This window comes from Oratosquilla oratoria, chromosome 32, assembly GCF_046742065.1.
Source record: "Oratosquilla oratoria isolate Oo_2021 chromosome 32, ASM4674206v1, whole genome shotgun sequence".
NCBI classification, from domain to species: Eukaryota; Metazoa; Arthropoda; class Malacostraca; order Stomatopoda; family Squillidae; genus Oratosquilla; species Oratosquilla oratoria.
In genome coordinates, this window is record NC_134808.1 from 12,476,609 (window position 1) to 12,502,623 (window position 26,015).

At 40.1% G+C, this 26,015-nt stretch overlaps 1 protein-coding gene across 1 annotated transcript in view; it reads right to left on the reverse strand.

Annotated features, from left to right (window-relative positions):
• LOC143041777 (2-oxoisovalerate dehydrogenase subunit alpha, mitochondrial-like) overlaps positions 1–26,015 on the reverse strand; it is a 138,563-nt gene that overhangs the window by 34,498 nt on the left and 78,050 nt on the right. Inside the window, exons 5-6 of the mRNA XM_076213827.1 lie at positions 16,825–16,969; positions 1,599–1,802 (exon numbers count right to left, since the gene is read on the reverse strand). Of these exons, the coding sequence (XP_076069942.1) occupies positions 1,599–1,802; positions 16,825–16,969 (349 nt within the window). The remainder of the gene's footprint in view (positions 1–1,598; positions 1,803–16,824; positions 16,970–26,015) is intronic.

Sequence of the window (26,015 nt, forward strand, 5' to 3'; positions counted from 1 at the left end):
CCATCCCCTCATGCAGAAAATGAGAGGACAGAGAGAAATCCCCTTGGTCTGCATCAAAATATCATTCACACAGTCCCTCACCCTCCCCATCCCCCACCCACTCCCTTCCATGCATCACAGCATCGTCCATACACAACCATTTGCCACTCACCCCTATCTTTTGTCTTCTCCCTTCCTCAACAGACATTCCCCTCTTTCCCAAGTCCCCTTTTACCCCCATCCATCCATCTATCTCATCCTTGGGTGCCCCCTCATGTTCACTCCATCCATCTCTGCCTTCCACACCTCTTTTACTAACCTTTTTTCACTCATTCTTTCCATGTGTCCAAATCATCCCAATACTCTTTCATTAACCCTATCTCCCAACTACCTTTCCACCTTTGCTCTCCTCCTCACCTCCTTATTTCTCACTCTGTCCCCTTTTCCCTTTTCAATCATTTCATCTCACATTTTAACTCTATCTGTATCCCATGTTTCTGCTCCATACAGTGCTGTCAGCACAATCACTCCTTCATCTCCTCTTAGCAACCATTCTTAAGTGTCTATTTCCCATTATATTTTCAATCCCCCAAGGCATTTGCTTGCTTCTCTCAATCTACATTCTACCTCCATCTCCACTCCTCCCTTTCCCACCACATTCACACCCAAGTATCTAAAGCTATTCAATTCCTCCAGTCTTAACCACTTCCATACGGTGACGTCTACGTAGGCGTCATGAGGAGCAAGTGGGTACGAGATGATGCCGACGTCGGCATCTTGATTATATTTATTGAAGTCGTACCTACGTAACCTCTATTCTCTCTAAACTGGCTTCATCATATTTTCTATGGTTATCAAAATTCACGGGTGAAAGAGAACGAATGATTGAGCACCGACTTTATTTTTTATAATGCGATTATTATGACGCAACATCGCACGTCGGGCAGCTAATGCTGCCAGACGTGCGATGTGCTCCGGAGTGAAGAGGTTAATACTCACTTTTAGAGAAAACCGAGTGTGAGAGAGAGTTGGGAGTTCTAGTGAGTCCTGACCTTAAAACCAGGAAACAGTGCATTAGCGCAAGAATTGGTTTACTAATAGGGTGGTCAACAAATGGAATAGACTTAGTAACCATGTAGCGAGTGCTGAACCTATCAGTTGTTTTAAGAAGCGGTTAGACAACTTTATGGAAAAGGATGACAGGTGGTGATGGATATCGAGCTGTCTCCTTCATTCTTATGTTGTTATGTTATGTTCATTCTCCACTTATCCCTATCCACTCCCTTGCTCAACAGACATTCCCCTCTTTCTCAATGTCCCTTTCCTCCCATCCATATCTCATCCTTGGGCATCCCTCTGCTTTCCACACCTCTTTTGCTAATCTTTCTTCACTCATTCTTTCCATGTGCTCGAAACATCCCAATAATCATTCATCAGCCCTATCTGACAGCTCTCTATACACCCCTGCTCTCCTTACATTCTCATTTCTCACTTTAACCAACCATGTAACCCTTACCATACTTCTCACACCATCTCAGACACTCTTAAAATTCTCTAGGTAAAATATATGGTATACTCAATTTGTTAAAGTACTTCTTATAACTCTACTCAAAACAAACCTGTATGTCATGGCTTCAATTAACACAGGTCTATTTTCTTTGACTGCAATATCTCTTGCAGCTTTAGTTGCATTGTATACTGCAAATACATCATTGCCATCAACACGAATGGTGGCCATACCATATGCAGGCCCTCTAGAGGCAACACCATCACCTCTGTACTGTTCACTAGTTGGGGTAGAAATTGCATAACCATTGTTTCGGCTGAAAGAGAAAAGAGAACAAGTAGTGTTAAAGATTCTATGGACAAGGTTGCCTGAGTTTATTTTAGTTAAGCCCTTTACTTGGGCTCTCAAGTCATTGCAGGTTTAATTATATAGAAGCATGAATGAAGACGTTCCAAAACTATTTCAATTGTAATGTCATACATTTATTGCATTTATCATTTGATCCTTAGTGAACTATTAATGGATAAAAATATAAGAACTTTATTCATGATTTGTCATACTCAAGGAAAATAATTTTCATTAAATACTAGTGTGTTGGTGTATGTTGGAGAGCTTTTATAAGACTGTATTGTTGTTATTAAGAAAATAGACAAATTTAATTACCACCACCTGAGGGGAGTGGAGTATGTAGGGGATGGAATGGGTAGGAGTGGTTTCTATGCCTTTGTTTTTTGGCTATCTTCTGTGTAAGGTATATATATGTACCTGAGAAAAGTTAGTTTTTGAAGAAAATGCTCATTAACAAGAATAGGAAATACTAAATTACATCAAGGTAATAGAGAATACACAGAAGATATAGAAATGGCAGATATTATGAACAAACATTTAAAATCTGTATTCACCAAAGAGGAAAAAAAATCTACAAAACTGTGATCAAAGAATCGAAGTACGATTTCCTCTATTGAAGAAATTAAATGTTACTCAGAATGAAATAAGGAATCAAATATTAAAGCTTGACGTTAACAAGTCACATGGCCCAGACGGAGTTGCAAACTGGATACTGAAGGAATGTATAGACGAACTAACAGGAAAAATATACAAAATAATTGAATGCTCACTCAAAGAAGGAAAACTACCAGGAGACTGGAAAAATGCCAATATAGTGCCAATATATAAAGGGGGGAATAAGGAAGACCCAACAAATTATAAACCAGTGTCCCTAATGAGTACAATAGTATAAAATTTGTGAGAGAATCATCAAAGATAGATGAACAAAATATCTGGAGAATAATATACTGAACCTGAGGCAATTTTGTTCCGCCAAGGAAGATCATGTACCACTAATTTAATTAGTTTCTATTCAAGATTGATAGATATATTGCAAGAAAGGGATGGCTGGGCAGACTGTGCATTCCTGGACTTACAAAAGGCATTTGATAAGGTACCACACAGAAAATTACTATATAAACTGGAAACAATAGGATGCATACATGAAAAACTATTGAATTGGATGGAGGACTTCCTACATGAAAGAAAAAGGAGAGTGGTGCTCAGAGACAAATATTCAAAATGAGAAGAAATGAGTAGTGGCGTCCAACAGGGACCAGTACTAGCTCCAATAATGTTTGCTATATATGTAAATGACATGGACAAAGACATTGAAAGTTACATGAACAGCTTTGCAGATGATGCAAAATTATTAAAGAGAATAAACTCTGAAATAAACTGACTCATTGCAGAGGGATCTGAACAAAGTATCAGAGTGGAGCAAGAGATAAGAGGTAGAATTCAACATCAACTAGTGCAGTATAATTGAATTTGGAAAAAGCAAGAAGAGAATATCAGGACAGTATCAAATTGATGAAAAAGAAGTAAAGAAAGTAAATTCTGAAAGGGACCTAGGAGTAATCACCAAAGACATGTTGCCAGATAAACATATAAATAAAATAGTTGGAGAAACATACAATTTGTTGAGATCAATAAAGGTGGCCTTTAAATATCTGGAAAAGGAAACGATGAAGAAAATATTACAAACACTGATAAGGCCAAAACTGGAATATGCAGTGCTCATATAGTCACCCAGTACAAAAATGAATATATGAAAATTAGAAAGAATACAAAGAGCAATGACAAAGATGGTCCCAACACTTTCAAACCTGACATATGAACAAAGACTGGTCAAACTGGAATTGCCAACCCTGGAACAAAGAAGAGAATGAGGGGACCTACTAACCATCTACAGAATTATGAAAGGAAAAAAATGCCTTGATAGAGAGGACTTATTAAATTGGGACAGAGGAAAAACGAGAGGACATGCAATGAAACTCAAAAAGGATAACTACAGAAGAGACCTGAAAAAGAACAGCTTCCCACACAGAGTGATAGATATATGGAACAAATTGGATGAAGAAAATTACTATATGAACTGGAAACGATAGGAGGCATACATGAAAAAATATTGAACTGGATGGAGGACTTCCTACATGGAAGAAAAAGGAGAATGGTGCTCAGAGACAAATATTCAAAATGAGAAGAAATAAGTAGTGGCATCCCACAGGGACCAGTACTAGCTCCAATAATGTTTGCTATACAGACGCTCCTCAACTTACGTTTTAGTTACGTTCCGAACGGCCGAACGTAAGTTGAAAATGAACGTAAGTTGTTACTGTAATATACATCCGTAAATTCTATTACCGTATCTTATAAAACACCCCTAAATCATTAATCATACACATAACATTGTAAAATAATAACATTAATTTCAAATAAATTAAATTCAAGCAACATAAATTGAAATGGTGGAGGAGGAGGGGGGGAGGAGGAGGAGGATGAGGCAAGGCATGTTCAGTTTGTCGTTTGTGTAATGTACACAATGGACACAGCGTCATGCGCAAGTATTGTTTGAACTACGGAGAGTGCGCTAAACTAAAAAATTCACCTTTTTTTTTTTTTTTGTCAATTCAAACGTAAAATCGAAAAAACGTAAAACGAATGAACATAAGTAGAGGAGCGTCTGTATATGTAAATGACATGGACGAAGGCATTGAAAGTTACATGAACAGCTTTGCGGATGATGCAAAATTATTAAAGAGAATAAACTCTGAAATAGACCGACTCATTGCAGAGGGATCTGAACAAAGTATCAGAGTGGAGCAAGAGATAAGAGGTAGAATTCAACATCAACTAGTGCAGTATAATTGAATTTGGAAAAAGCAAGAAGAGAATATCAGGACAGTATCAAATTGATGGAAAAGAAGTAAAGAAAGTAAATTCTGAAAGGGACCTAGGAGTAATCACCAAAGACATGTCGCCAGATAAACATATGAAATACAGTCGATCCTCGAAAGCCCGGACCCTCGCATGACCGGTTGAAATGAACAAAGGGCATGCTTTTCAAGGAAAGTTCCCAATTTGCCCGGTATGTGGCAGCGACAGCCGTACACGTGTACTCAAAGCCGACCCAGTCAAGCCGCCACCAGGGTGCCGTTTCGTAGAATTTTGTACCAAAACATAGTAAAATAGTGGCATGTGGCAACTGCACAAGGACATGAGGAATTTTTTTCTACATATCAGCGGGGTGTTAAAAACATTCAAAAACTCAAGTTTTGTTTAAAAATAATAGAACTTATCAAATAATAAATGGTACATCAAAATATGACTTTTATTGGTAATTGTGTTACTTATAACATATTATACCCCAAAAGATATGTTTTTACAGTGTAGAAAAAATTCTACGCTAAAGTTTCAGCTTTCTTTTAGCACCAGGGCTGCCGTTTCGTAGAATTTTGCACCAAAACGTAGTAAAATAGCGGCATGTGGCAACTACACAAGGACATGAGGAAATTTTTTCTACATATCAGCGGGCTGTTAAAAACATTCAAAAACTCAAACTTTTGTTTAAAAATCATAGAACAAGTTATCAAATAATAAATGGTACATCAAAATATGACTTTTATTGGTAATTGTGTTACTTATAAAATATTATACCCCAAAAGATATGCTTTATGATGTAGAAAACATTCTACGCTAAAGTTTCAGCTTTCTTTTAGCGATAATAATCTAAAAAATATATATAATCTTTATATCTTACTGAATACGTTAGGGCATGGGGGCCTTATATACATTCAAGAATAAAAAAACTAGAACCAACATTGTCAAAGTTTGACAAGTATATCTTGCTATGAAAGTCTGCACACGCCCGAGAAAAATGTATGCCCCGGTATGGCAACACTCCCATTCTACAGGGCAGTGTAGAAAACGCGGCAACCCTGGCTGCCACCACTGTCCCGCGTGCATACCTTCCGATATTTACAGTGTACGTAATAAAAATACAGTACAGTACACTGTATGTACAGTACATTTACATGCCTGTATTACAGTTATTATTACAGAATTATTAGTATTATAGTATTATTATTACAGTATTGTTATTATTACAGTGTTAGAGTATTATTTATATGTGTTTCAATGCCATATCATACATTACTTATACGTATACCGCTACGAAAATCTACGGGTGTTAGGGCGACATTTTCGATGACCAGACTTTTGGCATGACCGGACTGCCCTTCCCCCCAATTAGTCCGGGCTTTCAAGGTTCGACTGTAGTTGGAGAAACATACAATTTGTTGAGATCAATAAAGGTGGCCTTTAACCGCTTCACTCCGGGGCACATCGCACGTCTGGCAGCATTAGCTGCCTGACGTGCAATGTTGCGTCATAATAATCGCATTATAAAAAATAAAGTCAGTGCTCAATCATTCGTTCTCTTTCACCCATGTATTTTGATAACCATAGAAAATTGATGAAGCCAGTTTAGAGAGAATGGAGATTACGTAGGTACGACTACAATAAATATAATCAAGGAGAAGGAGTACGAAAAGAAGCTGAAGGAGGAGTGGGAGGGAGTAAAGGATAGAGCAGAGATGGGTGTGGAGGAGGAATGGGGATGGTTCAAGGAGGGAGTCTTAAAGTGTGCAAGGATGGTGTGTGGAACAAGAAGGACAGGGGGAAATAGAAGAAAGGGTAGTGAATGGTGGGATGAGGAAACAAAGAAGGTTGTAGAAGAGAAGAAGCGAGCATTCACAGATTGGTTACAAAAGAGGACAGGGGAGTCATATGAGAGGTACAAAGAAAAGAAAAGAGAAGTAAAGCAAAAGGTAAAGGAGGCAAAGAGGAGAGCAGATGTGAAATGAGGTAGGAGTATGACAGAAAATTTTGAAAGTAATAAAAAGATGTTTTGGAAAGAAATTAAGAGAGGAAGAGGAGGCGAATCAAGTAGGGAAGAAAAGGTAAAAGGTACAGATGGAGAGTTGATAATGGAAGAGATGGCAGTGAGGGGAAGATGGGCAGAATATTTTAGGGAGTTGCTAAATGTGAAGGAGGATAGAGAAGGAAAGATAGCTGCAGTGGGAAATACGAAGAAAATGAGAGTGATGAGTGAGGAGAACGGAGGAGAAATAAGGAAGGATGAGGTGAAGGCAGTTGTAAAGATGATGAAAGCAGGTAAGGCACCTGGTCTGGATGGATGTCATGCAGAATGTCTGAAAAAGGGAGGTTCAGTGATGGTGGACTGGTTGGTGAGATTATTTAATGTTTGCTGGAGAGAGGGTAAAGTACCGGAGGACTGGAGTAGTGCCTGTATAGTTCCTCTTTACAAGGGAAAAGGGGACAAGTGTGAATGTAGTAATTTCAGAGGGATTAGCCTGTTGAGTGTAGTAGGGAAGGCTTATGGGAGAATCTTAATTGAGAGGATTAGGAGAGGAACAGAAGGAGTAATTGGTGAGGAACAGTGTGGATTTAGGACGGGTAGAGGTTGTGTAGATCAGATCTTTGTGGTAAGACAGATATGTGAGAAAGCTATAGGAAAGGGGAAGGATGTTTTTTGGGCTTTTATGGATCTGGAAAAGGCTTATGATAGGGTAGACAGAAAGGCACTGTGGGAGGTTATGCAGATTTATGGGATAGGAGGAAAGCTTTTGGGAGCTGTCAAGAGTTTTTAAGTGAGTAGTAGAGCATGTGTTAGGATTGGAAATGGAGAGAGTGAGTGGTTTGAAGTAAAGGTGGGACTTCGTCAAGGATGCGTTATGTCGCCCTGGCTGTTCAACTTATACATGGATGGGGTGGTGCGAGAGGTGAATGCTAGGGTAGTGAGTCAGGGATTGGAGATGGTTAAAGAAAATGGAGAAAAGTGGGAGGTGAGCCAGCTGTTGTTTGCGGACGACACTGCGCTTGTGGCAGGGTCAGAGGAGGGATTGAGGAAGCTGGTGGCAGAGTTTGGGAGAGTATGTGATAGAAGAAAGCTAAAGATAAATGTGGGTAAAAGTAAGGTGATGAGATGTACAAGGGGTGAAAGTGGCAGTAGACTGGAAGTGAACATTAAAGGAGAGCGACTGGAGGAAGTGGATAGTTTTAGATACTTGGGTGCAAGTGTAGCAGGAAAAGGTGGAGTGAAGGTGGAGGTAGAATGTAGATTGAGAGAAGCGAGTAAATGCCTTGGTGGTTTAAAGAGTGTAATGAGAAATAGACATTTGGGAATGGATGCGAAGAGGAGACTGTATGAAGGAGTGATTGTGCCAACAGCACTGTATGGGGCAGAAACGTGGAACATAAGAGAAGAAGAGAGAAGGAGTTTGAATGTGTTTGAGATGAGGTGTCTGAGAAGTATGGTGGGGGTTACTAGGCTAGATAGAGTGAGAAATGAGGAGGTGAGGAGGAGAACAGGGGTGAAAAAGGATTTGGGAGAGAGGGTTGATGAAAGAATATTAGGATGGTTTGGACACATGGAAAGAATGAGTGAAGAAAGACTAGTAAAAGAGGTATGGAAGGCAGATGTGGAGGGAGTGAACATGAGGGGACGTCCTAGGATGAGGTGGATGGATGGGGTGAAGGGGGCTTTGGGGAAGAGGGGAATGTCTGTTGAGGAAGGAAGGGAGAGGACGGAAGACAGAGGTGAGTGGAGAATGGTTGTATATGGATGATGTTGTGAATGCATGAGGAGGAATAGGCGGGGGGGTGGGGGGTGGGGTAGTATGTGTGAGTAAATTTTGACGCAGCCCGAAGGGATTTCTCCCCGTCCTCTCCTTATATGCAAAGGGGGACGGAGAGGGGGGGTCGCCGATTAAATGAAGCGGCCTTGCTGTGGATGTACTGTGTCTTGCGACACTGCTTCTGACCCAGGGCGGTGGGCAGGGTTCAGGGATGACCCGTCATCCAGGAGGTGCTCAGATGAGAGGAAGGGTGGGAGGGGTGTGGAGTGTATTTAGGGATGAAATGGGTGGGAGTGTTTTTATGCCTTTCCTTTTGTGGCTACCTCCCTTGGAAGGGGGAAAATGCCTTGGTATATGTATGTATGTAAGATGCTGACATCGGCATCATTGAGTACCCACTTGCTCCTCATGCCGCCTACATAGGCGTCACCGTATGGAAGTGGTTAAATACCTGGATAAGGAAACGATTGAAAATATTACAAACACTGATAAGGCCAAAACTGGAATATGCAGTGCTGATATGGTCACCCAGTACAAAAAAGAATATAAGAAAATTAGAAAGAATACAAAGAGCAACGACAAAGATGGTCCCAACACTTTCAAACCTGACATATGAACAAAGACTGGTCGAACTGGAATTGCCAACCCTGGAACAAAGAAGAGAATGAGGGGACCTACTAACCATCTACAGAATTATGAAAGGAAAAGAATGCCTTGATAGAGAGGACTTATTAAAGTGGGACAGAGGAAAAACAAGAGGACATGCAATGAAACTCAAAAAGGATAACTACAGAAGAGACCTGAAAAAGAACAGCTTCCCACACAGAGTGATAGATATATGGAACAAATTGGATGAAGAAATAGTGTGTGCAAACACAATACAAGAATTTAAGAACAAACTTGATCTTGCAAGATACAAAAACGGGTCACCACAAGCATAGCTCCCCTTCCCGTATAATACAACTAGGTAAATACAAGAGGTATTATCTCAATCCACCCCTGTAAGACATATTTACCAGGCTAACAGATAATACAGTGTTCCTTCGCCACTTCGCTCTTCACGTTTTGTGGCTTCAGTGCTTTGTGGGTTTTCCGAAATATATATATATATATATAAAATACAGCCACATCAGCAGCCATATTGCGGAAAGATGCATTGTTTCATTTTGATGCGTGAGAGAGAAGGTTTCCCTGCATGCCAAACAAAGAGATGAGTTGACTCAGAGGCTTTGTACATATCTGTACTGTACTGTACTGTACATGCCAAGGGCACTCATACAAGGCACGTGATTGGTTCCTGGCACATCGACTAATGAGAGCACAAGTGGTTTTATCCTGTGAGCTGATTGGCTGCGCATTATCGCAGCCTCACCCAGCATCTTCCCTTGTTGTGTCTCACCAGTCTCGTCCACGCTGTAGACTATCTCGCATACTGCATCTTAGTGTTGTGTTTGCAATAACTTTTTTGTTTAAGCGGTAACTTTTTTTTATTACTTAAGCCCTTACAATGCTGCCTAAGTGCTGTACCCCTGCGAAAGCTTCCTCCAGGGTGCCCAAGAGGAAGATGATGATGACGACCATCAGCAAAAAAGTGAAACTTTTAGATATGATCAAAGAGGGCAGAAGTTATGCATCTGTGGCACACCATTATGGCATGAATGAATCTACAGTGCTGTACATCAAGAAAGAGGAAGCAAATATCCGCAAAATTGCTTAATAACCTTCAATAAGGAAGCGAAATGTGTGATAACTTCGTGTAATAAGAAAATTGTGAAAATGGAAACTGCATTGGCATTGTGGATTGCCGATTGCAGGGAAAAGACAATAAGTTTGGACACAAATATGACCAGGACAAAGGCCAAAGCTCTCTACGACCAAATCTTGCCCGATGACGACAATGAAAAGGCTGAAGATGGTGCTGACGAACCTGACAAACCTGACGAACCTCAAGCCAGTACTAGCGCTGCCAGGAGTGATTCGCTTCCTTGAGGACAAGGCTTTTCACCCAGCAAAGGCTGGTTTGAAAAATTTAAAAAAAGATACGGCCTCAGAAGTGTGCCTCTGTATGGTGAGGCTGCCTCTGTATGGTGAGGCTTCCTCTGCTGACAACGATGTTGCTCGTTGTTACATGGAGGAAGAGTTTCCTAACCTCATCAGTGAGGGAGGCTACCTCCCTGAGCAAGTTTTTTACATGGGTGAAACAGGCCTTTTTGGGAAGAGGACGCCTTCACGTACATTTCTTTTCAAGGACAAAGTGAAGAAGCCAGGCTTCAAGCCCCACAAGGACCGTGTGACTGTCATCATGTGTGGCAATGCTGCAGGTTTTATGCTTAAGCCAGGCCTTATTTATAAAGCCAAAAATCCACGGGCATTAAAAAACAAAATTAAGGCTCTGCTGCCTGTGTACTGGATGCATAACTCCAAGACCTGGATAATAAAAGCTCTGACCCTCGAATGGTTCCTCCATTGCTTCATTCCCCAGGGGAAGCTGTATCTGGCTGAAAAGGGCCTCCTCTTTAAGGCCCTTCTCCTGATGGAATGTGCAGGAGGCCATGCAACGGACCTGCAATATGACGGGGTGCAGATAGAGTTTCTGCTCCCGAACACCATATCTCTAATTCAGCCGATGGATCAAGGTGTCATTCATGCCTTTAACCCCTTCCATACGGTGCCGCCTATGTAGGCGTCATGAGGAGCAAGTGGATTCGCGACGCTGCCATATCAGCGTCTTGATTATATTTATTGTAGTCGCCCCTGTGTTTTTACATTCTCTCAAATGTGCCCTGAATCCCATTCTCTGTGGTTTTCAAAATTCGCGGGTGAAAGAGAGAACGATCGATATAAGCGGTGACTATATTTTATGATGCGAGTATTATTATGACATGTCGTACGGCTGGCATTGGCTGCTGCCCGCGAGATTTAAGTCTGGAGTGAAGTGGTTAACTCCTTCCATACAGTGCCGCATACGTAGGCGGCATGAGGAGCAAGTGGATATGCGAGGCTGCCATATCGGTGTCTTGATTATATTTATTGTAGTTGCCCCTGCGTAATGACATACTCTCTAAACTGTCTTCATCACATTTTCTATGGTTATCAAAATTCACGGGTGAAAGAGAGAACGATCGATATAAGCGGTGACTATATTTTATGATGCGAGTATTATTACGACACATCGTACGTCTGGCAGCTAATGCTGCCCACGAGATTTTGGCCCGTACTGAAGAGGTTAAGGCACTTGTACATTTACTCCATGATGGAGGGCCTCATTTCAGCAGTTGACAACAATGAAGAATTCACCTTGAAAGCATACTGGCCTAGTTACGACATTGCCTCATGTTTGTCTAATATCCAGCAAGGACATGAAAAGTGAGACCATAAATTCTAGCTGGAAGATATTATGGCCAAACGTGGTGCACAACTATCCAAGCTTCACTCCTGACAAAGTTCATCACTCAGCAGTGGAGAAGGCGGTGAGGCTGCCTCACATCATAAGGGATGAAGGATTTGTCGACATGACGGAAGATGTCAGTGCTCTTATCGATTGCCACTCGGACCCACTGACAGATGAAGACCTCCTTGAGATGACAAAGTCTGCAAGTGAGGAAGAAAATGAAGAGGAAGGTGAAGAAGAAACTGAAAAGAGTGGCCTTACCCTGGAGAACCTGCAACAATTGTGCAACATGGCAAGGGCAATGCAATGATTTGCACTAGACATTGATGACAATATGGTTCGAGCTGTCGAGTTTAGCAATTGTGTTGATGGGGTTATGTCCTTGTATAGGGGAATTTTGAAGCAAAAGAAAAAACAAAGACAATCAACTACCCATCACCATGTTTTTCTCCAAGGTAAAAACCCCAGCTACACCATCAGCACCTCCAGCAGAATAGTCTCCGAGTGAACCTAAAGCCTCTCCTCTGCCACCAACACAAGCCTCTTTGCCTCTCTCAGAAAGCAATATTGATGAATGTTAATTACTGTATAATAAATGTTAATTACTGTATAAGGTTTTATAATTAAAGATTCAAGTAAATATGTGTACTGTTGTAATCTTTGTCTCAAATATGTAAAGTATAAATACTGTTTACATATCTTAAACATTCTGGTACACACATACACAAAAATTCCTAGGGGAGGGGGGCAAATCCTACTTCGCTGTTTTTCACCTTTCGCAGGGGGTTCTGGTCCCCATTAATTGTGAAAAACGAGGGATCACTGTATAGGGATGTGTGTGCTGTGGGGGTGAGCAGCAACACTCATCAGGTAATCAGCTAGTTGGGGTAATTCTACAAACTTTGTGAGTTGTTCCACAGGAGTTCTGCTGACCAGGTGCACAAGCACATTTGTGACTTCATCATGGACTACAAACTATAGCAGAGCGAACACCAAATTCTGTGTAAAACTTGGCAAACCTACAATGGAGATCTCTGACATGATTCATCATGTATATGGCAATGAAGTAATAAGATATGCAAGATGTTCCAAGAGACAATTTGCAGAATGTCAGTGGAAGATGACACGAGGTCACAACAACTTTCCATGAGTTCAACCCCTGAAAATGTTAGAACAACTCTACAACTTATGCATGAGGATCACTGGATATCTTTTAAGGTTATTGCTGCTATCACTAGCATGCTGTACAAAACTGTACATGCAATCCCAACATCTGATTCAAACATGTACCACATTGTTACAAGTTCATGCCTAGGCTTCTGGCCCCCAAAGAGAAGTAGCACCAGGCCAGTCTCCCAAGACCTCCACCAGCATTCCTTGAATGACCCAACTTTTACATCTAAAGTCATCACTGGGGACATAACTATCTGTATATCCTAATCTATTTTCTTTCTACAACAGCCTTTTAGCCACTTTAAAATATAATTTAAAAAAAATAATAATAATAAAAAAAAAAAAAAAAAAAAAAAATAAAAAAAATCGATCAACCATAACCAAACCTATCATTATACACCTGAGTATTAACTTCAACAGCCACATGCCTCTGCTACCTATAACCCTTAAACACTACTGTACAATGGCACCTACATAGGTGTCATGAGGTGTGAGTAGGTACACGAGGATGCCAGTATTGGCGTCTTGATTATATTTTTTGTACTTGTACATGAGTTATCCCCAGATTATGTGAACTGGTTTGATCACGTTTTCTGTATTTATCATTACTTAGAGTAAAAGAGAATGCATAATACAGCAATGACTATATTTTATAATGTGAGTGGTACAATGTACAGATAGTCATCATCTTACGACCTATGCGACTTACGACTGATTGACTTTACGACCACGAGATAGTGCAATAATATTTAACATTTAATAGAGTAATAGAATTGCAATGTTATGCCTGGCAGTGCAGTACAATTACTCCGCACGCCGCAAGATGCGAGTACGATAGTTTTGGCAGGCTGCCAGCAGCGTCAGCATCCCAGCCAGCTAAATATTCTTTCATTTTGTGTGAAGTAAAATGTTTCCTAATTTTGCATTTCATTTTGTATATGTTTTGCAATTAATCAAATGTAACAGTAAAACATTTTTTATGCCTAGGCTAGTTTGTTGTCGATAACAATATGTTCGGTGCAGTACGTAAACGAAAAGAATGTTTTGAAATAAAAAAAATTCCTAATTTTGCCTTGCATTTTGTATTTTTATATGTTTTTGCAAATAATAAAATGTAACTAATTTTTGTTATGCCTAGTCTGTTGTCGATAACAATATGTTCAGTACAGCATTTTGTATTTTTATGTTTTGCGATTAATAAAATGTAACAGTAAACTTCGTTTATGCCTAGTCTGTTGACGATAACAATATTTTCAGTACAGTACGTAAACGAAAAGAATGTGTTTTGAAATTAAAAAATTCCTAATTTTGCCTTGCAATGATTTTAATTTAACCAACAAAAAAGTGTTTGTAGGTCAAAGTTGACAGGACTTTATTCAGTATGCGTAGGCCTAGGCTATTTTTCCTAACGAAATCTATAAAAAAAAGTTAATGAATATTAAATAACGTAGCTCAAAGATAATAAGATTTTATTCAGTATGCATACGTTTCCTAAAGAAAGCCTGATGATAAAATAATAAAAAGGTAAATACAGTATTAAATATCGTAGGTCAAAGATGATTGTATTTTATTCAGTATGCTTAGGCCCAGGCTACGTTTCCCAAAGAAAATCAGATAAGATTATAATATACAACATAGTTCAAACATGCTAAGATTATTTCAATATGCTAAATATAATATACAATATATATATATACAGTAACAAAAATAATATTTAAAAGGTAATGTATATATATATACACAGATGCTCCTCAACTTATGTTTTACTTACGTTCCGAACGGCCGAACGTAATGTGAAAATGAACGCAAGTTGTTACTGTACGTTCCAGTAATGTATGACCGTTCATACTGTACTATACATCCATAAATTCTATTACCATATCATATAAAACACCCCTAAATCATTAATTATAAACATAACATTGTAAATAATAACATTAATTTCAAATAAATTAAATTCAAGCAACATAAAGTGAGGAGGAGGAGGCAAGGCACGTTAAGTTCACTGTTTGTGCCATGTAAACAATGGACGCAGCGTCATGCGTAAATAGCGTTTGAATGTCTCGTACTATGGAGAGCGCGCTAAACTAAAATATTCACCAATTTTTTTTTCTTTTTTTTACAATTTTTTTTACAGTCAGTTCAAACGTAAAATCGAAAAAACGTAAAACAAATAAACATAAGTAGAGGAGCGTCTGTATATGTATATCTATATATAAAGGGTAATACTGTACATACAATCGAACCTCGAAAGCCTGGACCCCAAATGCCCGGACCCTCGCATGACCAGTTGAAATGAACAAAGGACAGACTTTTCAAGCAAAGTTTCCTATTTGTCTGGTAGGTGGCAGCGATGGCCGTACACGTGTACTCAAACCCGGCCCAGTCAAGCCGCCACCAGGGCTGCCATTTCGTAGAATTTTGTACCAAAACGTAGTAAAATAGCGGCATGTGGCAACTGCACAAGGACATGAGGAAATTTTTTCTACATAGCTGGCTGTTAAAAACATTCAAAAACTCAAACTTTTGTTTAAAAATCATAGAACTAGTTATCAAATAATAAATGGTACATCAAAATATGACTTTTATTGGTAATTGTGTTACTTATAAAATATTATACCCCAAAAGATATGTTTTTACGGTGTAGAAAAAATTCTACGCTAAAGTTTCAGCTTTCTTTTAGCACCAGGGCTGCCGTTTTGTAGAATTTTGTACCACAACATAGTAAAATAGTGGCATGTGGCAACTACACAAGGACATTAGGAAATTTTTTCTACATATCAGCAGGCTAAAAACATTCAAAAACTCAAACTTTTGTTTAAAAATCATAGAAGTTATCAAATAATAAATGGTACATCAAAATATGACTTTTATTGGTAATTGTGTTACTTATAAAATATTATACCCCAAAAGATACGTTTTTATGGTGTAGAAAAAATTCTATGCTAAAGTTTCAGCTTTATTTTAGCGATAATAATATAAAAAAAAAAAAATTATACCTTACTGAATATGTTAGGGCACGGGGGCCTTATATACATTCAAGAAAAAAAAAAAAAAAAAAAAAAAAACCTGGAACCAACATTTTGTCAAAGTTTGACAAGTATATCTTGCTATGAAAGTCTGCACACACCCGAGAAAAATGTATGCCCCGGTATGGCAACACTCCCATTCTACACGGCAGTGTAGAAAACGCGGCAACCCTGGCCGCCACCACTGTCCCGCGTGCATACCTTCCGATATTTACAGTGTACGTAATAAAAAATACAGTACAGTACACTGTATGTACAGTACATTTACATGCCTGTATTACAGTTATTATTACAGAATTATTAGTATTATAGTATTATTATTACAGTATTGTTATTATTACAGTGTTAGAGTATTATTCTTATGTGTTTCTATGCCATATCATACATTACCTACACGTATACCTCTACGAAAATCTACGGGTGTCAGGGCGACATTTTCGATTACAGGACTTTTGGCATGACCGGACTGCCCTTCCCCCCAATTAGTCCGGGCTTTCGAGGTTCAACTGTATATAAAGTCTGACTTGCGTCCAGATCGACTTATGACCTGTCTGTCGGAACCGAACTCGGTCGTAAGTCAACGACTACCTGTATTGTATATATGGCAGCTGATGCTGTGCATGACAATTTGACTCGTACTGAAGTGGTTAATGTACAGAAATAAATCTATATTTTTATTAATGCCATGCACCCCAAAACAGCCAATTCCTTCAAGACACTTAACATTCATAACTTAACATTAATTTAATCACTCACCAGAAGAAAATGATAGGGCAGTCAAGTGTGGCTGAGAAGTTGAAAGCAGCATGTGCATCACCTTCACTGGAAGTGCCTTCACCAAAGTAGCAAATAACACACAAACCCTTCTGAGCACGTTTTAGGGAATATGCTGTTCCTACCGCTGAAGTAGAAAAGAGAATCTCATTCCAATACATTGCATTTAATCAACTGAAAAACTAAGAAATTTACATAAAAAATTCATCTTCTCAAGGTAATAATGGTGAATGTAGTGGTGTTGGGGATATCAATGCAAGTAGGGGATAAGCCAATGGATGTAGTAGGGAGGTTTGGGATGCCAGATAAGAATCGTGGAGAGATGTTGGAGATGTGTTTAGAAAGGAAGTTGATGACTGATTTGATTCTGTTTAATGTAACTGAATTCCCCATATCAGGAGGCTATGACAGTGCCCTTTACAGAGGACTTTGTATGATCCATGCCCTTGGTCCAACTTGCTAGTGGCAGGGTTTGAACTGCCTTCACCTTAACCTCTTCACTCCGGGGCACATCGCACGTCTGGCAGCATTAGCTGCCCGATGTGTGATGTTGCGTCATAATAATTGTATTATAAAAAATAAAGTCAGTGCTCAATCGTTCATTCTCTTTCACCCGTGTATTTTAATAACCATAGAAAATATGATGAAGCCAGTTTAGAGAGAATGGAGGTTAAGTAGGTTACGACTACAATAAATATAATCAAGATGCCGACGTCGGCATCATCGAGTACCCACTTGCTCCTCATGCTGCCTACGTAGGCGTCACCTCCACCACAAGTACATACATACACCAAAGGTTTTTTTTTTTTTTTCCTTACAAGGAAGGTAGCCAAAAAACAAAGGCATAAAAACCACTCCCACCCATTCCATACCTACCACACTCCACTCCCCTCCACCCTCTTATCTTGGCACCTCCTGGATGACGGGTCATCCCTGCATCTTGTCCACTGCCCTGGGTCAGAAGCAGTCTCGCAAGACACAGCAAATCCACAGCAAGGCCACTTCACCAAATCAGCGACGCCCCCTCTCCTTCCCCTCCACCACAAGTAGCAACACTTTAACCTCTTCACTCCAGGCCAAAATCTCGCGGGCAGCATTAGCTGCCAGACGTGCAATGTTGCGTCATAATACTCGCATTATAAAAAATAAAGTTACAGCTGTATTAATTGTTTTCTCTTTCACCCATGAATTTTGATAACCATAGAAAATATGATGAAGCCAGTTTACAGAGTATGGGGGTCACGCAGGTACAACTACAATAAATATAATGAAGACGCCGACGTCGGCATCCTCGTGTACCCACTTGCTCCTCATGAGGCCTACGTAGGCATCACCGTATGGAAGGGGTTAACACACTCAACCAGTGAGTATCCTAGTTAATGACAGCAAGCAGTATTTAAGAAGAAAGCCAAGCTTAAGTATACATGAGAAAGGGTGGTGGATAAAAGTGTAGTTGATAGACATCAATGGACTATGTGGTGGTATCCAAGGGAAGGATAGGAAGAGTTCTAGACATTTATAATATTAGGGAAGAGGGGAGGAGTGTCAGATCACTTTTTGGTAGATGTGAAAGTTAGATTGGAGGAAAAGTGGAGGAAAAATGTGGGAGGTAGAGAGGTGCTGAGAGCAAACTGAATGAGAAGGAAAAGGACAAAGAACACTAGGAGAAACTGAGACAAAAATAGGAGGTGGTGAGGTACAGCAAATAGTATTTAAGAAGAAAGCCAAGCATAAGTATACATGGGAAAGGGTGGTGGATAAAAGTGTGGTTGATTTGAATTTAATTTAATTGAATTGAATTTTCACATTGAATGAGAATCAGACAAGAAACAATGGTCTCAAACTGTCCGGAAATAGATTCAATTTGGAAGTAGGTAGAAACAACTTTGCCAACTGTGTAGTAAATGAATGGAATAAACTTCCTCCACAGGTAGTGCAATGTAGTTCAGTTCGAAGCTTTAAGAATCAGTTAGATAAATACCTAAGATGCTGTAATGATTATAATTTATCTTATATTATTTGTTTTTGTTTTGTTATCATTTGTCTGTCTGATTTTCATTTATTATTAGTTATATGTCAATTTATTATTATTTACTATTTACCTGTTTGTTTATTATTTAACTATACCTATGCATTTATGTATTTTATTTGTTATTTACATTATTATAGTTTTTATTTATTGTTTTATTATTATGATTTTTTTGTTCGCATCCGACCTAGATATGGATCAAAAGGTCTCCTGTCGGCATGCTCCACCTTTGTAATCCTTTGATAGACATCAATGGACTATGTGGTTGTATCCAAGGGAAGACTAGGAAGAGTTCTAGACATTTATACTATTAGGGAAGAGGGGAGGAGTGTCATATCACTTTTTGGTATATGTGAAAGTTAGATTGGAGGAAAAAAGGAGGAGAAGGGTGGGAGGTAGAGAGGTGCTGAGAGCAAATTGAATGAGAAGGAAAAGGACAAAGAACACTAGGAGAAACTGAGACAAAAATAGGTGGTGAGGGACAGGGGGAAGTAGGGATAGAAAAAGAATGGGCATCTTTGGAAGGAGAAGTGACAAAGTGTGCAAAGATAGTATGTGAAATGAAGAGGATGGGAAGGAATAAATGGGAGAGTAGTGAATGGCAGGATGAAGAAAATGTTGGTAGTACATACATAAATATACTAAGGGTTTTTTCCCTCTTACAAGGGAGGTAAGCCACAGTGTCAAAAGGTATATTCCACTCCCACCTATTTCATCCTCACCCACTCCACTTCCATTCACCACCACTCTCTCTCTCCCTCTTTTCTTGGCTCCTGGATGATGGGTCATCCCTGCATCTTGCCTACTGCTCTAAGTCAGAAGCAATGCAGCAAGACACATCCACAGCAAGACCACTTCATTTAATCGTCTACCCTCTCTCCATCCCCTCATGCAGAAAAGAAGATGGGAAGAAATCTATTTGTGCTGCATCAAAATATCATTCACACATAACCACTCCCTAAATCCCTATCCCCCCACCCATTCATCACAGCATCATCCATATATAACCATTCTCCACGCAACCATATATTCTGTCTTCTCCCTTCCTCAACAGACATTCCCCTCTTGCTCAATGCCTATCCTATCCTTGATTGCCCCCTCATGTTCACTCCATCCACCTCTGCCTTCCACACTTCTTTCACTAATCTTTCTTTACTCATTCTTTCCATGTGTCCAAACCATCCCAATACTCTTTCCTCAATTCTATCTCCTTACTCTCTCTCCACCCCCACTCTCCTCTTCACCTCCTTGTTTCTCACTCTATCCAACCTAGTAAACCCTACCATACTTCTCAGTCATATCATGTGAAACACATTTAAGCTCTTCTTTTATGTTCCATGTTTCTGCCCCATACAGTGCTGTAAGCACAACCACTTCTTCATACAATCTCCTCTTAGCATCAATTCACAAATGTTTATTTCTCATTACACTTTTTAATCTACATTCTACCTCCTCCACCTCCACTCCTCCCTTTCCTGCCACATGCACCTCCAAATATCTGAAACTATCCATATCCTCCAGCCTCTCTACTATAATATTCACTCCCAACATGCTCAACTTGCCAACTCTAATCACCTTATGTTCATCCACATTTACCTTCAACTTCCTCCTTTTGCACACCTTCCCAAACTCTCCTTTTTGCCTCATTTAAGCAGTAATCTGCTTGAATTAGAAAGAAAAGGAGTACAAGAAGCTGAGAGAAGTGTGGGAGGGAGAGAGGGATTGAGTAGAGCTATGAGAGGAGGAGGAATGGGGATGGTTCAAGGAGAGTATCATAAGGTGTGAAAGATGGTGTGTGGAATAGGAGGGTAGGAGGAGAAGAAAGGGTAGTGAATGTTGGGATGAGGAAACAAAGAAGGTTGTAGAAGAGAAGCAAGCATTCACAGATTGGTTATAAAATAGAATGAGAGAATCATATGAGAGGTACAAAGAAAAGAGACGTATAAGATAAAGAAGGCAAACAGGAGAGATGTGAAATGGGATATGAGTATGACAAAATTTTGAAAGAAATAAAAAGATGTTTTGGAAAGATATTAAGATGAAGAGGAGGCAAATTAAGTAGAGAAGAAAAGGTAAAAGGTGCAGATGGAGAGGTGATAATGGAAGTGACAGCAGAAAGATGAAGATAGGCAGAGTATTTTCGGGAGTTGCTAAATGTGAAGGAGAGGAAGGGAAAGGTAGCTGCAGTGGGAAGCAATCAGAAAATGAGAGTGATAAGTGAGGAAAATGGAAGAGAAATAAGGAAAGATGAGGTGAAGGCAGTTAAGATGATGACAGCAGGTAAAGCACCTGGGTTGGATGGGTGTCATGCAGAATGTCTGAAAAAAGGGAGGTACAGTGATGGTGGACTGGCTAGTGAGGTTATTTAATGTTTGTTTAAAAGGGGGTAGAGTGCCAGAGGACTGGAGGAGTGCATGTATAGTTCCACTTTACAAGGCAAAGTGGGACAAGTGTGTGTAGTAGTTTCATAGGGGTCAGTTTGTTAAGTGTAGTTGGGAAGGTTTATGGGAGGGTTCTGATTGAGAGGATTAGGAAAGAGTTATTGGTGAGGAACAGTGTGGGCTTAGGACAGGTAGCGGTTGTATAGATCAGATTTTTGTGGTAAGGTAGATATGTGAGAAAGCTTTAGGAAAAGGTAAGGATGTTTTTATGGCCTTTATGGACTTGAAAAAGGCTTAAGACAGGAAGGCACTATGGAAGGTGTTGCAGATATATGGGATAGAAGAAATGCTGTTAAGAGAAGTCAAGAGCCTTTATGTGAGTAGTAGAGCTTTTGTTAGAATCAGAAATGGAGAAAGTGAATGGTTTGAAGTAAAGGTGGGACTTTGCCAGGGATGTGTCATGTTGCCTTGGCTATTAAATTTATACATGGAGGGAGTGGTGCAAGAGGTAAACACAAGGGTAATGGGTCGGGGATTGGAGATATTAAAGAAATTAGAGAAAAGTGGGAGATAAGCCAGTTGCTATTTGCTGATGACATTGCGCTTGCGGCAGGATCAGAGGAGGGATTATGGAAGTTAGTGACACAGTATTAAGAGAGACTGGAGGAAGTGGATAGTTTTAGATACTTGGGTGCAAATGTGGCAGGAAAGGGAGGTGTGGTGGTGGAGATAGAATGTAGATTGAGAAAAGTAAATGCCTTGGGGGTTTAAAAAGTGTAATGAGAAATAGACATTTGGGAATGAATGCAAAGAGAAGAGAGTATGAAGGAGTGACTGTTCATATGGGAAGTAACAATGTGAGTAGGGTGAGATCAGAAGAACTTGTTCAGAATTACAAGGGCCTTCTTCAGGAGATGATGGAGTGTGGGAGCCGTCACATAGTCTGTGGGATCCTTCCAAGGATCTACACTGGCACATGTTCAAATAGTAGAGCCATAGGGATCAATGAGAGGATATTACGATTGTGCACGCAACTGGGATACCACTTTCTTGATCCTTGGTATCTCTTTTCCAGAAGTCATGACCTTTATGCTTCTGATGGGATCCACCTTACTCGCAGAGGCAAAGATGTTCTTACAAACCTCACTGTGGGAGTTTGTAATGAACTAGTTCCTTTTTTGGGTTAGGAACTCAAAGGGAAGGGGAAATAGAGTGTATTGGGGAAAACAGAGTGGGGTATAGTAATAATGTAGAGCAATATATCAGTGTAGGACAAAATATCATTTTAGGATATAATGTCGGTAGACGACGAAATATTACACTAGGATGTAATGTCAAAGGACAAAATATCACAATGAGATGTAATAATAGTGGACAAAATATCACAATGGGATATAATGACAGTGGAGGAAAAAATAACACGATGGTATGCAGTGACAGTGAAAGACAAAATATCACGGGAGGATATAATGTCAGTGGAGGACAGAATATTTTAGGAAAAGATGATGGACAGAACATCAATGAACAACAGGTGGCTTGTATGGAATGTGATGACGTAGTGGGGCAAAGTGTACATAAGAGATCAAATGACCAAGAAATACAGGCATATGTCAAAAGTGAAAATCTCGATATGATAGGAATAACCAAGACATGGTTAAATGGAAAAGAGTTTGAAGCTGAATTTAATATTGTGGGATTTAAACACTTTCATCAGGATACATACATATACCAAAGGCTTTTTCCCCCTTACAAGGGAGGTAGCCAAAAAAAGGCATAAAACCATTCCCACCCATTCCATCCCTACTACACTCCCTGTTAACTTGGCACCTCCTGGATGACTGGTCATCCCTGCATCTTGTCCACTGCCCTGGATCAGAGGCAGTGTCGCAAGACACAATACATCCACAGCAAGGCCGCTTCATTAAATCAGTGACCCCCCCTCTCTGTCCCCTCATGCAGAAAAGGAGATGACGGGGAGAAATCCCTTCGGGCTGCATCAAATTTTTCTCACACATACTACCTCACCCCCCATCCCCCACCCATTCCACCACATGCATCACATCATCATCCATATACAACCATTCTCCATTCACCCGTCTTCTGTCCTCTCCTGTCCTTCCTCAACAGAAATTCTCCTCTTCCCCAAAGCCCCTTCCACCCCATCCATACATCTCACCCTAGGTCGCCCCCTCATGTTCACTCCCTCCACATCTGCCTTCCATACCTCTTTTACTAGTCTTTCTTCACTTATTCTTTCCATGTGTCCAAACCATCCCAATACTCTTTCATCAGGATAGAAACCACCAGAAAGGTGGGGGTGTTCTGTTATACGTTAAAAGCAATGTCCATGCCTGTGTTTTAGAGAAAGTAAAACAGGATGCATATGATAGTTTTTGGGTAGAATTAACCCAAACAAATGGACAAAAAATGAATGTAGGTGTAATATATAGGCCAAAAACATTATCATTAGCAGATGACAAACTGTTGTTTCAAGAACTGTCTAGTTTCTGCAACCGAGACTTATTGATAATGGGTGATTTCAATTTTACTGACATTGATTGGATGACCCTTGAACATGGCCATATAGGTAGTCACTTGATAGATTTTCTCGGTGACAATTACTTAGTTCAGCACACAAGACATGGAAACTTACTCGATCTATTGATCACTAGCTGTGAAAGCATGATAGTCAATGTGGAGGTTGGTGAAACTATTGCAAATAGCGACCACAACTTAGATTCAAACTGCTAAAAGATTTTAGAATAGGTATATGTGCATCTGAAATACCTAATTTTAGTAAAGCTCAGTTCATAGGACTACATCAGGAGCTTCAGCTTACAGACTGGGAGGCAATTTTAAGCAGAAGACCTGTAGCTCAGACATGGGAAATATTTCAAAATACGCTTACCTAACAAATATCAAAGTTATGTAATAACACAGAGATAACAAAAAAAAAAAAAGCAATAAAAAAAATGAAAACATACATACATATATCAAAGGCTTTTTCTCCCTTACACTGGGGGGGTAGCCAAAAAGAAAAAGGCATAGAAATCATTCCCACCCATTTCATTTCCCATATATTCCACTCCCCTCCACCCTCCCTCCTATCTTGGCACCTCCTGGATGACGGGTCATCCTTGCATCCTGTCCACTGCCCTGGGTCAGAAGCAGTGTTGCAAGACACAGCACATCCACAGCAAGGCTGCTTCATAAAATCGGCGACCCCCCCCCTCCGTCCCCTCATGCAGAAAAGGAGAAGATGGGGAGAAATCCCTTCGGGTTGCGTCAATTTTTTTCTCATACATACTTCCTCACCCCCCATCCCCCACCCACTCCCCCTCATGCATCACAGCCTCATCTATACACAACCCTTCTCCATTCACCTCTATCTTCTGTCCTCTCCCATCCATCCTCTACAGACATTCCTCTCTTTTGTAAAGCCCCTTTCACCCCATCCATCCATCTCATCCTAGGATGCCCCGTCATATTCACTCCTTCCACCTCCGCCTTCCACACTTCTTTTACTAATCTTTCTTCACTCATTCTTTACATGTGTCCAAACCATTCTAATACTCTTTCATCAACCCTATATCCCAGCTCCTTTTCCACCCCTGTTCTCCTCCTCACCTCCTCATTTCTCACTCTATCTAGCCTAGTAACCCCCATCATACTTCTCAGACATTTCATCTCAAGCACATTCAAACTCCTTCCCTCTTCCTCTCTCATGTTCCATGTTTCTGCCCCGTATATTGCTGTTGGCCCAATCACTCCTTCATATAACCTCCTCTTAGCATCCATTCCCAGATGTCTATTTTTCATTACACTTTCCAATCCACCAATGCATTTACTTGCTTCTCTCAATTTACATTCTACCTCCACCCCCACTCCTCCCTTTCCTGTCACATTCGCACCCAAGTATCTGAAACTATCCACTTCCTCCAGTTTCTCACCCTTAATGCTCACTTCCAGTCTACTGTCACTCTCTCCCCTTGTACATCTCATCACCTTACTTTTGTCCACATTTATCTTCAGCTTCCTTCTTTCACACACCTTCTCAAACTCTGTCACTAACTTCCTCAATCCCTCCTCTGATCCTGCTACAAACACAGTGTCGTCAGCAAACAACAGCTGGCTCACCTCCCACTTTTCTCCATTTTCTTTAATCATCTCCAACCCCTGACCCACTACCCTTGCATTCACCTCTCGCACCACCCCATCCATGTAAAGATTGAACAGCCAGGGCAACATAACACAACCCTGACAAAGTCCCACCTTTACCTCAAACCATTCACTCTCTCCATTTCTAATCCTAATGCAAGCTCTACTACTCTCATAAAAACTCTTGACTGCTCTTAACAGCTTTCTTCCTATCTCATATATCCGCAGAGGGGGGGGGGTAGGAGGAAACAACAATACAAAATTAATATCGCTGATACACCCAAAGAGAATCCCAAAGAATTCTACAGTTACATTAGAGATAAAAAGGTTATTAGGAATCACATTGGGCCACTATTATCTGCCGATGGTCAACTTGAACCTTCAAATGATGGAATATGTAATATTTTAAACAACTATTTTAGCTCAGTATTCGTAATCGAAACACCTCAAAGTAAACTCCAAACAAACCTGTGAAAAATCTAGGGTAATCTTACTCACTGCGGTAAATATACCAAAAGAAAAAATTAAAAGGTGTATAGGGAAATTCAGAATTAATAAAACACCAGGGCCTGACGGCTGGCATCCAAGAATCTTAAAGGAAATGA